At 49.0% G+C, this 13,344-nt stretch overlaps 1 protein-coding gene across 6 annotated transcripts in view; it reads left to right on the plus strand.

The window, feature by feature from the left end:
- The window catches only part of LOC148505654 (uncharacterized), a 27,433-nt gene continuing 14,089 nt past the window's right edge, over positions 1-13,344 (plus strand). The window contains exons 1-7 of one of the 6 annotated variants that reach the window (XM_088447924.1): positions 130-152; positions 1,944-1,979; positions 4,209-4,351; positions 5,189-5,380; positions 6,582-6,705; positions 6,850-7,049; positions 7,854-7,968. In XM_088447924.1, the coding sequence (XP_088304050.1) occupies positions 4,274-4,351; positions 5,189-5,380; positions 6,582-6,705; positions 6,850-7,049; positions 7,854-7,968 (709 nt within the window). In that variant the 5' untranslated portion in view covers positions 130-152; positions 1,944-1,979; positions 4,209-4,273. Of the gene's footprint in view, positions 80-112; positions 153-1,943; positions 1,980-2,286; positions 2,306-4,203; positions 4,352-5,188; positions 5,381-6,581; positions 6,706-6,849; positions 7,050-7,853; positions 7,969-13,344 lie in introns of those variants that run through there. The other 5 variants (XM_088447922.1, XM_088447923.1, XM_088447920.1 and 2 more) reach the window with 5 other exon arrangements.

Consider the following 13,344-nt stretch of genomic DNA (forward strand, 5'->3'; position numbering starts at 1 on the left):
GTGCTTTCCTTTGTGCTCTGTGTCCGGTTGAGACAGAAGCAGTAGAAAGCAGAGAAGATACATTGTTGCTGAAGTGACTGTGAGTAGCCTTCATTATATAAGCTGTTAATTATTACATGCCTGACTCTTGCCATGTGCTCCCCATATGACAGGTGGGGGCAGGCTCTTGTGTCCTGGGGGAAGGGCTACCAGTGTCATTAGTATTATTTTTACCAGATATAGGGAACAAAAGAAGTACTACAAGTATCACAGTAACCACTGAAGGAGGGGCCAAGCCACAATAAGGGGAGAAACAATTAATAAATGATGTAGCATGGTTGGAAGAGGGGGGATCCAGCCAGTCTCCCCATTAGCTGATGGCACTGGCTGGATTTGCACCACAGTCGTGCCTAGGTAGAGCTTTATCTCAAGCCCCTACACTGACTTGCGTGGATTACACCCCCTCCTCCCTTGAGAGGTTATAGTACATGGCTAGGAGCCGCCAGGGCTAATTTTAAAATGCGGCTTTCGAAAAGGCTAATAGCGCCATCCGTATATTGAATTGGGTCGAGCTATCTGAAATGACAATACAATTGTGGGTTATCTCATTACGCTGTGGGAACCAGCGCTAAAGGTGCCTACAAGCTGGTATCACACGCTGCCACCCACCTCTTGGGAAAATAATAAAAGCCTTGTCAGTGGTCCATTACTAGATGACCTGTATTTTGGATGCAACTCAGTAATTACAGATGACAAAGGTATTGGCGGTTGAGAACGGTGTTACAGCATGATTATATATATCCTTCGGGTACATGGAGTTTTGTTGTGGAGGGAGCTGTCCCCTAAATCCTCATCTCCCCAACTTCTAGAACAAAAAAGGGTCCGTTTCAGTGGTGCGTCATTTGGCGATCGCCCGTCTGATATCCTTTGCAAATGTCGCTACAAATTCCTTCCCGGTGTACATCTGTGTATATGGACTTGCAAGGACTGTGACCCCCACTCAGTCGCAACTGCTCACCTTGTGTAATGTGGGCGCCGTATGATTTTTGTAGGGAATCTCGCGGTTGCGCAGTAGCAAGAAATCTCTCAACTCTGTGACCATCGGCACTGAGCGCAACTTTGAATCAGGTCTAAAGTGTCTAATGACCGGGGCCTCCGATTGGCTTATTTTATTTGCTACAAATGAGATGTACGTATGGGATAATTTGTTATTTATGGATTGGCTAACCAGGTATCAGCCTACTAATACCCTTTTACACCAGAGCAAAAACCTGGGTTTTTGCTGGGTCTACCCGGGTCGCAGTTCAGTGTAAAAGGGTCTGTGAAAAATAACCCAGGTCAAGTGACCCAGCAATCCAACCCAGGTAGCTACCAGGGTTGGACCCAGGATGGACCCGGGTAATGGTGCAGTTATTGGACATGGTTCCAACCCTGGTCAGACCCATTTACACTGCACCTTCAATCTGGGTTACTCCCAGGTCAGCCCTGCTAAACCTATGAGGTCATAAAAAGTGGGAGGTGAATGCTCCACAACCACCAATCAGCTCATTTTAGGCATGAGCAAGGTCGGATAACCTGGGTTGCATCGATTACACTGCACCATTACCTGGGTCCAACCTGGGTCCGACCCTGGTAGCTACCTGGGTTGGATTGCTGGGTCACTTGACCTGGGTTATTTTTCAGGGTCCCTTTTACACTGAGCCGCGACCCGGGTAGACCCAGCAATAACCCAGGTTTTTGCTCTGGTGTAAAAGGGGTATAAATGGGTCGGACCTGGGTTTTTGGTGGAAAAGAGGTATAACTAGTAGAAATGTAAGCTGTTATTGAACATCCCATATAATTATGTGAGTGGTTTATTCAATGACCTTTATTGTACGTATTGACATGATTACAACTTGTTATTGACATCTAATATAACCATCGGAATTGCATCACTGAAAAAATATCCCCCTATGAATGGACAGGACCACTACTTGTTATATGAGGACCTCATGATTTGGGTAAGTGGATAATCACTACTTTGTTATATAACGATGTTATCACATGAATTGGATACATGGATAATGACTACTTTGTTATATAACAATGTTATACCACTTTTACACTAAAGTCCCAGGTCTGTCCCGGTATTTGGACCATGGTTCCAAGATGGTTCAGACCCTGGACAGACCCCATTCCCACTGCGGCACCGACCCAGGCTATTCCCAGGCCGGAGCTGTTCACACTGCACACGGGTGCAGGTGAACTGTTCTTCACATGCTTGGAGAGGACATCATCCCCAAGCGCTGAGAAGCTCGGAAGTCCCTATGCTGTAAATGGGACCCAGGTCTGACAACCCGAGTTACCCGTTTACACTGCAGGGTTTTACGGGTCGTTCCTAGAGCAGATGGGAGCTCTGTCAGTGGGTGCATATAGCAGATGGGAGCTCTGTCAGTGGGTGCATATAGCAGATGGGAGATCTATCAGTGGGTGCATAGAGGGGATGGGAGCTCTGTCAGTGGGTGCATAGAGGGGATGGGTGCTCTGTCAGTGGGTGCATAGAGGGGATGGGTGCTCTGTCAGTGGGTGCATAGAGGGATGGGAGCTCTGTCAGTGTGTGCATATAGCAGATGGGAGCTCTGTCAGGGGTGCATAGACGGGATGGGAGCTCTGTCGGTGGGTGCATATAGCAGATGGGAGATCTATCAGTGGGTGCATAGAGGGGATGGGAGCTCTGTCAGTGGGTGCATAGAGGGGATGGGTGCTCTGTCAGTGGGTGCATAGAGGGGATGGGAGCTCTGTCAGTGGGTGCATAGAGGGATGGGAGCTCTGTCAGTGGGTGCATAGAGGGGATGGGAGCTCTGTCAGTGGGTGCATAGAGGGGATGGGAGCTCTGTCAGTGTGTGCATAGAGCGGATGGGAGCTCTGTCAGTGTGTGCATATAGCAGATGGGAGCTCTGTCAGGGGTGCATAGACGGGATGGGAGCTCTGTCGGTGGGTGCATAGAGGGGATGGGAGCTCTGTCAGTGGGAGCATAGACGGGATGGGAGCTCTGTCCGTGGGAGCATAGACGGGATGGGAGCTCTGTCGGTGGGTGCATAGAGGGGATGGGAGCTCTGTCGGTGGGTGCATAGAGGGGTTGGGAGCTCTGTCGGTGTGTGCATAGAGGGGATGGGAGCTCTGTCAGTTTGTGCATAGAGGGGATGGGAGCTCTGTCAGTGTGTGCATAGAGGGGATGGGAGCTCTGTCAGTGGGTGCATAGAGGGGATGGGAGCTCTGTCGGTGGGTGCATAGAGGGGATGGGAGCTCTGTCGGTGGGTGCATAGAGGGGATGGGAGCTCTGTCTGTCGGTGGGTGCATAGAGGGGATGGGAGATCTGTCGGTGGGTGCATAGAGGGGATGGGAGCTCTGTCGGTGGGTGCATAGAGGGGATGGGAGCTCTGTCGGTGGGTGCATAGAGGGGATGGGAGCTCTGTCGGTGGGTGCATAGAGGGGATGGGAGCTCTGTCGGTGGGTGCATAGAGGGGATGGGAGCTCTATCGGTGGGTGCATAGAGGGGATGGGAGCTCTGTCAGTGGGTGCATAAAGGGGATGGGAGCTCTGTCAGTGGGTGCATAGAGAGGATGGGAGCTCTGTCAGTGGGTGCATAAAGCGGATGGGAGCTCTGTCAGTGTGTGCATAGAGGGGATGGGAGCTCTGTCAGTGGGTGCATAGAGGGGATGGGAGCTGTCAGTGGGTGCATAGAGGGGATGGGAGCTCTGTCAGTGGGTGCATAGAGGGAATGGGAGCTCTGTCAGTGGGTGCATAGAGGGGATGGGAGCTCTGTCAGTGGGTGCATAGAGGGGATGGGAGCTCTGTCGGTGGGTGCATGGAGGGGATGGGAGCTCTGTCTGTTGCTGCCAAGACTGTATGTTGCTGCCAAGACTGTATGAGGACTGCCAGTGTCCAGAGTGGTTGTGAAGTCCGTCTCCTAGTGCTAAGAGTGGTTGGGATGTCTTAATTCAGTGTCCACAGTGGAAGGGTAGTCTGTCTGCCCTTGTCTAGAGTGAATGGTAGGTCTGCCTGTTGGACCTCAGATCTATCTATCTTTGTCCATATTGGGCTGAAGGGTTGTCTGCCTGTCTAAAGAGGGTGATAAGTGTAAAACTGGAAAAGTGATGATCATATCTTTAATCTGCAAATCAAAGATATCTGTTTTCTGTTTATTCCTCAACTGATTTATTCTCTTTCTAATAATGCTGTAAGGTTAGGTGCAGGTGAGACTTGTCTAAAAGGCAGAGATTCCTATGCTGATCTTCCGACTGACCCACTGAGGATGGACACGGACAGGAGTCACATGAATGAGAAGATATTAAATCTCACCCTGGAAATTATCTACCTGCTGACTGGGGAGGTGAGGGAGTCTGGGAGTGTCACAGTGACATCACTATTATCCCTATTGCTAACACAGGGACCTGACTGGGGAGGTGAGGGAGTCTGGGAGTGTCACAGTGACATCACTCTTATCTCTATTACTAACACAGGAACCTGACTGGGGAGGTGAGGGAGTCTGGGAGTGTCACAGTGACATCACTATTATCTCTATTACTAACACAGGGACCTGACTGGGGAGGTGAGGGAGTCTGGGAGTGTCACAGTGACATCACTATTATCTCTATTACTAACACAGGGACCTGACTGGGGAGGTGAGGGAGTCTGGGAGTGTCACAGTGACATCACTCTTATCTCTATTACTAACACAGGGACCTGACTGGGGAGGTGAGGGAGTCTGGGAGTGTCACAGTGACATCACTATTATCTCTATTACTAACACAGGGACCTGACTGGGGAGGTGAGGGAGTCTGGGAGTGTCACAGTGACATCACTATTATCTCTATTACTAACACAGGGACCTGACTGGGGAGGTGAGAGAGTCTGGGAGTGTCACAGTGACATCACTATTATCTCTATTACTAACACAGGGACCTGACTGGGGAAGTGAGGGAGTCTGGGAGTGTCACAGTGACATCACTCTTATCTCTATTACTAACACAGGGACCTGACTGGGGAGGTGAGGGAGTTTGGGAGTGTCACATGTATCTCTAGTAATAAAACAGGGATCTGCATAGAGACTTTAGAGAATCTGGAAATTTGACAATTACGTCAGTTAGTCTGATCATTCAGTACCATACAGGGGGCTAGGAAGTAGCTTTGGATGTTTATATATTGTTTACATTCTCTCATTACATAGGATTACACATCTGTGAAGAAGACACCTGATAAGTGTGAGACACCCAACAGCTATCTCCATGTGTCAGGAGGACTGAGCAGGAACCAGAGCCCCATCCCGGTGCCTCCACCTAACTCACTGATACATGAGAGACACAATGACCAGAAGATCCTGGAACTCACCAACAAGATCATTCAGCTGCTGACTGGAGAGGTGACTGCTGGGAATGGGACATTATACAGTAACACCAGGGGATGTGTCTGGGTGATGACTGGAGAGGTGACTGCTGGGAATGGGACATTATACAGTAACACCAGGGGATGTGTCTGGGTGATGACTGGAGAGGTGACTGCTGGGAATGGGACATTATACAGTAACACCAGGGGATGTGTCTGGGTGATGACTGGAGAGGTGACTGCTGGGAATGGGACGTTATACAGTAACACCAGGGGATGTGTCTGGGTGATGACTGGAGAGGTGACTGCTGGGAATGGGACGTTATACAGTAACACCAGGGGATGTGTCTGGGTGATGACTGGAGAGGTGACTGCTGGGAATGGGACGTTATACAGTAACACCAGGGGATGTGTCTGGGTGATGACTGGAGAGGTGACTGCTGGGAATGTGACGTTATACAGTAACACCAGGGGATGTGTCTGGGTGATGACTGGAGAGGTGACTGCAGGGAATGGGACATTATACAGTAACACCAGGAGATGTGTCTGGGGGATGACTGGAGAGGTGACTGCTGGGAATGGGACATTATACAGTAACACCAGGGGATGTGTCTGGGGGATGACTGGAGAGGTGACTGCTGGGAATGGGACATTATACAGTAACACCAGGGGATGTGTCTGGGGGATGACTGGAGAGGTGACTGCTGGGAATGGGACATTATACAGTAACACCAGGGGACGTGTCTGGGGGATGACTGGAGAGGTGACTGCTGGGAATGGGACATTATACAGTAACACCAGGGGACGTGTCTGGGGGATGACTGGAGAGGTGACTGCTGGGAATGGGACATTATACAGTAACACCAGGGGACGTGTCTGGGGGATGACTGGAGAGGTGACTGCTGGGAATGGGACATTATACAGTAACACCAGGGGACGTGTCTGGGTGATGACTGGAGAAGTGACTGCTGGGAATGGGACATTATACAGTAACACCAGGGGACGTGTCTGGGTGATGACTGGAGAGGTGACTGCTGGGAATGGGACATTATACAGTAACACCAAGGGACGTGTCTGGGTGATGACTGGAGAGGTGACTGCTGGGAATGGGACATTATACAGTAACACCAGGGGATGTGTCTGGGTGATGACTGGAGAGGTGACTGCTGGGAATGGGACATTATACAGTAACACCAGGGGATGTGTCTGGGTGATGACTGTATCATTGTGTGTGTCAGGTTCCTATAAGGTGTGAGGACGTCACTGTCTATTTCTCCATGGAGGAGTGGGAGTATATAGAAGGACACAGGGGTCTGTACAAGGACGTGATGATGGAGAATCACCGGCCCCTCACATCACTGGGTAAGAGGAGGCTTTATGTATTGATAAGGAGAGGGTGGAACAGAGTACTCTGATAAGAAGAGGGAATTATAGTGGGCATAGATACACCCTTCATTGAAAGTTCTCTTATCCTATAGACTCCTTATCTTCTGTTCTCATATACAGACATACACACCGATGAAGAAGACCTCTGGAGAGGGAGTGACACCCAGCTGCCGTCCCCGTGTGTCAGGAATACTGAGCAGTCTCTGTCTGCGTCTCCTACAGATGGATCCAGTGACAGAAGTACCCCAGACAGATGTCCCAGTCCCCTTTGTCCCCAGGATCATGCAGAGGAGAGTCACGATGCTCTGCAGGACTATCCGGTATATGGGATTGGGGGTCTCACCACAGTTACTGTACATTATAGGCCTCGTGTAGAGCGAGTTCGTAGCATTTTTGCCCACTGAGCTAAGCAGGAAAACAGTTGCGCGTAAGAGAGCGTTTTTGTCTGCATTTTGGGAGGCATCTAGCTGCACGCCACGAGGGTCTGCAACAGGGGAACATCAGGAGTGTGTATACTATAAAGTACCTGTGCCCCGTGATTTTTTATTTGAATGATGTCTATAGCAAACACGAAGGTCACCTTATCCTGTTTGTATATAATCTGATAATGTAATGAGGTGTCCCATATAATACGAAAGATATGGGATTTCATATATTATAGCAGTCACTCTGATGATTTAAGTAAGGTGGTGGGGCCCATCGGTAAGCCAATAAGAAGAGGCTTGCTAGTGCTATTTATTCTCGTCATTGTGTATCGTTGCACCAGCCAATCATCACCCACAAGAGAGACGTCTCCTGACAGGTGTATCTGTGTCTGCATCCAAGTCCCCTCTAGTCCTCATTATTGCCCACTCCTTCCCTCCTCCTTCCCTCCTCTCCATGTGTTAAGAATTTGTAACTGCGAAATGCGTCAGTTTCTTCATATGGACTTATTTATGCATATGTTTATTTAAAGCCGAAACGCGCGTTTTACCCAAGTGAGACAGGTGTACTGTATGTGCAACCCTGTGTTACCTATTGTGTGTATGATCAGTATAGAAGCTGGTGGGTATTGTATCTTTGCTTTCATCTCAATGAATTAAAACTGATACTAGTCATTGTTTCATTATTGTATATGCCATTAGGATGAAAACCAGATTGATATTAAAATTGAAGTAATAGAGCCTGAAGAAGAAGAGACGTATGTGATGGGTGATCAACAGTGTAAGGAGGAGGAAATCCCTACAGCTATCAGCACAGGTGAGTAATAATCACTAAGTACAGAACAGTCACATATTCTCCTTGTTCTGTCACTACAGCACTCTCTTATCCTACACCCTCCTCTGTCACTACAGCAATCTCTTATCCTACACCCTCCTCTGTCACTACTACAGCCATCTCTTATCCTACACCCTCCTCTGTCACTACTACAGCCATCTCTTATCCTACACCCTCCTCTGTCACTGCAGCAATCTCTTATCCTACACCCTCCTCTGTCACTACAGCCATCTCTTATCCTACATCCTCCTCTGTCACTACAGCAATCTCTTATCCTACACCCTCCTCTGTCACTACAGCCATCTCTTATCCTACATCCTCCTCTGTCACTACAGCAATCTCTTATCCTACACCCTCCTCTGTCACTACAGCACTCTCTTATCCTACACCCTCCTCTGTCACTACAGCCATCTCTTATCCTACACCCTCCTCTGTCACTACAGCACTCTCTTATCCTACACCCTCCTCTGTCACTACAGCCATCTCTTATCCTACACCCTCCTCTGTCACTACAGCCATCTCTTATCCTACACCTTCCTCTGTCACTACAGCCATCTCTTATCCTACACCCTCCTCTGTCACTACAGCCATCTCTTATCCTACACCTTCCTCTGTCACTACAGCCATCTCTTATCCTACACCCTCCTCTGTCACTACAGCAATCTCTTATCCTACACCCTCCTCTGTCACTACAGCAATCTCTTATCCTACACCCTCCTCTGTCACTGCAGCCATCTCTTATCCTACACCCTCCTCTGTCACTACAGCAATCTCTTATCCTACACCCTCCTCTGTCACTACAGCCATCTCTTATCCTACACCCTCCTCTGTCACTACAGCACTCTCTTATCCTACACCCTCCTCTGTCACTACAGCCATCTCTTATCCTACACCCTCCTCTGTCACTACAGCACTCTCTTATCCTACACCCTCCTCTGTCACTACAGCCATCTCTTATCCTACACCCTCCTCTGTCACTACAGCACTCTCTTATCCTACACCCTCCTCTGTCACTACAGCACTCTCTTATCCTACACCCTCCTCTGTCACTACAGCCATCTCTTATCCTACACCCTCCTCTGTCACTACAGCCATCTCTTATCCTACATCCTCCTCTGTCACTACAGCAATCTCTTATCCTACACCCTCCTCTGTCACTACAGCCATCTCTTATCCTACATCCTCCTCTGTCACTACAGCAATCTCTTATCCTACACCCTCCTCTGTCACTACAGCACTCTCTTATCCTACACCCTCCTCTGTCACTACAGCCATCTCTTATCCTACACCCTCCTCTGTCACTACAGCACTCTCTTATCCTACACCCTCCTCTGTCACTACAGCCATCTCTTATCCTACACCCTCCTCTGTCACTACAGCACTCTCTTATCCTACACCCTCCTCTGTCACTACAGCCATCTCTTATCCTACACCTTCCTCTGTCACTACAGCCATCTCTTATCCTACACCCTCCTCTGTCACTACAGCCATCTCTTATCCTACACCTTCCTCTGTCACTACAGCCATCTCTTATCCTACACCCTCCTCTGTCACTACAGCACTCTCTTATCCTACACCCTCCTCTGTCACTACAGTAATCTCTTATCCTACACCCTCCTCTGTCACTACTACAGCCATCTCTTATCCTACACCCTCCTCTGTCACTACAGCCATCTCTTATCCTACACCCTCCTCTGTCACTACAGCCATCTCTTATCCTACACCCTCCTCTGTCACTACAGCACTCTCTTATCCTACACCCTCCTGTCACTACAGCAATCTCTTATCCTACACCCTCCTCTGTCACTACAGCCATCTCTTATCCTACACCCTCCTCTGTCACTACAGCCATCTCTTATCCTACATCCTCCTCTGTCACTACAGCACTCTCTTATCCTACACCTTCCTCTGTCACTACAGCACTCTCTTATCCTTCACCCTCCTATGTCACTACAGCCATCTCTTATCCTACACCCTCCTCTGTCACTACAGCACTCTCTTATCCTACACCCTCCTCTTTCACTACAGCACTCTCTTATCCTACTCCCTCCTCTGTCACTACAGCACTCTCTTATCCTACACCCTCCTCTGTCACTACAGCCATCTCTTATCCTACACCCTCCTCTGTCACTACAGCCATCTCTTATCCTACACCCTCCTCTGTCACTACAGCCATCTCTTATCCTACATCCTCCTCTGTCACTACAGCACTCTCTTATCCTACACCCTCCTCTGTCACTACAGCCATCTCTTATCCTACACCCTCCTCTGTCACTACAGCACTCTCTTATCCTACACCCTCCTCTGTCACTACAGTAATCTCTTATCCTACACCCTCCTCTGTCACTACTACAGCCATCTCTTATCCTACACCCTCCTCTGTCACTACAGCCATCTCTTATCCTACACCCTCCTCTGTCACTACAGCCATCTCTTATCCTACACCCTCCTCTGTCACTACAGCACTCTCTTATCCTACACCCTCCTGTCACTACAGCAATCTCTTATCCTACACCCTCCTGTCACTACAGCAATCTCTTATCCTACACCCTCCTCTGTCACTACAGCCATCTCTTATCCTACACCCTCCTCTGTCACTACAGCCATCTCTTATCCTACACCCTCCTCTATCACTACAGCCATCTCTTATCCTACACCCTCCTCTGTCACTACAGCCATCTCTTATCCTACACCCTCCTCTATCACTACAGCCATCTCTTATCCTACACCCTCCTCTGTCACTACAGCCATCTCTTATCCTACCCCCTCCTCTGTCACTACAGCACTCTCTTATCCTACACCCTCCTCTTTCACTACAGCACTCTCTTATCCTACTCCCTCCTCTGTCACTACAGCACTCTCTTATCCTACACCCTCCTCTGTCACTACAGCCATCTCTTATCCTACACTCTCCTCTGTCACTACAGCCATCTCTTATCCTACACCCTCCTCTGTCACTACAGCAATCTCTTATCCTACACCCTCCTCTGTCACTACAGCACTCTCTTATCCTACACCCTCCTGTCACTACAGCCATCTCTTATCCTACACCCTCCTCTATCACTACAGCCATCTCTTATCCTACACCCTCCTCTGTCACTACAGCCATCTCTTATCCTACATCCTCCTCTGTCACTACAGCAATCTCTTATCCTACACCCTCCTCTTTCACTACAGCACTCTCTTATCCTACTCCCTCCTCTGTCACTACAGCACTCTCTTATCCTACACCCTCCTCTGTCACTACAGCCATCTCTTATCCTACACCCTCCTCTGTCACTACAGCCATCTCTTATCCTACACCCTCCTCTGTCACTACAGCCATCTCTTATCCTACACCCTCCTCTGTCACTACAGCCATCTCTTATCCTACACCCTCCTCTTTCACTACAGCAATCTCTTATCCTACACCCTCCTCTGTCACTGCAGCAATCTCCTATCCTACACCCTCCTCTGTCACTACAGCAATCTCTTATCCTACACCCTCCTCTTTCACTACAGCACTCTCTTATCCTACACCCTCCTCTTTCACTACAGCAATCTCTTATCCTACACCCTCCTCTGTCACTACAGCAATCTCTTATCCTACACCCTCCTCTGTCACTACAGCAATCTCTTATCCTACACCCTCCTCTGTCACTACAGCACTCTCTTATCCTACACCCTCCTCTGTCACTACAGCAATCTCTTATCCTACACCCTTCTCTGTCACTACAGCACTCTCTTATCCTACACCCTCCTCTGTCACTACAGCCATCTCTTATCCTACACCCTCCTCTGTCACTACAGCACTCTCTTATCCTACACCCTCCTCTTTCACTACAGCACTCTCTTATCCTACACCCTCCTCTGTCACTACAGCAATCTCCTATCCTACACCCTCCTCTTTCACTACAGCCATCTCTTATCCTACACCCTCCTCTGTCACTACAGCCATCTCTTATCCTACACCCTCCTCTGTCACTACAGCCATCTCTTATCCTACACCCTCCTCTGTCACTACAGCAATCTCTTATCCTACACCCTCCTCTGTCACTACAGCACTCTCTTATCCTACACCCTCCTCTGTCACTACAGCCATCTCTTATCCTACACCCTCCTCTTTCACTACAGCACTCTCTTATCCTACACCCTCCTCTTTCACTACAGCAATCTCTTATCCTACACCCTCCTCTTTCACTACAGCAATCTCTTATCCTACACCCTCCTCTTTCACTACAGCAATCTCTTATCCTACACCCTCCTCTTTCACTACAGCAATCTCTTATCCTACACCCTCCTCTGTCACTACAGCACTCTCTTATCCTACACCCTCCTCTTTCACTACAGCAATCTCTTATCCTACACCCTCCTCTGTCACTACAGCACTCTCTTATCCTACACCCTCCTCTGTCACTGCAGCAATCTCCTATCCTACACCCTCCTCTGTCACTACAGCAATCTCTTATCCTACACCCTCCTCTTTCACTACAGCACTCTCTTATCCTACACCCTCCTCTGTCACTACAGCCATCTCTTATCCTACACCCTCCTCTGTCACTACAGCACTCTCTTATCCTACACCCTCCTCTTTCACTACAGCACTCTCTTATCCTACACCCTCCTCTGTCACTACAGCAATCTCCTATCCTACACCCTCCTCTTTCACTACAGCCATCTCTTATCCTACACCCTCCTCTGTCACTACAGCCATCTCTTATCCTACACCCTCCTCTGTCACTACAGCAATCTCTTATCCTACACCCTCCTCTGTCACTACAGCACTCTCTTATCCTACACCCTCCTCTGTCACTACAGCCATCTCTTATCCTACACCCTCCTCTTTCACTACAGCAATCTCTTATCCTACACCCTCCTCTGTCACTACAGCAATCTCTTATCCTACACCCTCCTCTGTCACTACAGCACTCTCTTATCCTACACCCTCCTCTGTCACTACAGCCCTCTCTTATCCTACACCCTCCTCTGTCACTACAGCCCTCTCTTATCCTACACCCTCCTCTGTCACTACAGCACTCTCTTATCCTACACCCTCCTCTGTCACTACAGCCCTCTCTTATCCTACACCCTCCTCTGTCACTACAGCCCTCTCTTATCCTACACCCTCCTCTGTCACTACAGCCATCTCTTATCCTACACCTTCCTCTGTCACTACAGCCATCTCTTATCCTACACCCTCCTCTGTCACTACAGCACTCTCTTATCCTACACCCTCCTCTGTCACTACAGTAATCTCTTATCCTACACCCTCCTCTGTCACTACTACAGCCATCTCTTATCCTACACCCTCCTCTGTCACTACAGCCATCTCTTATCCTACACCCTCCTCTGTCACTACAGCCATCTCTTATCCTACAC

This window comes from Taudactylus pleione, unplaced genomic scaffold (assembly GCF_031769625.1).
Source record: "Taudactylus pleione unplaced genomic scaffold, aTauple2 ptg000445l, whole genome shotgun sequence".
NCBI classification, from domain to species: domain Eukaryota; kingdom Metazoa; phylum Chordata; class Amphibia; order Anura; family Myobatrachidae; genus Taudactylus; species Taudactylus pleione.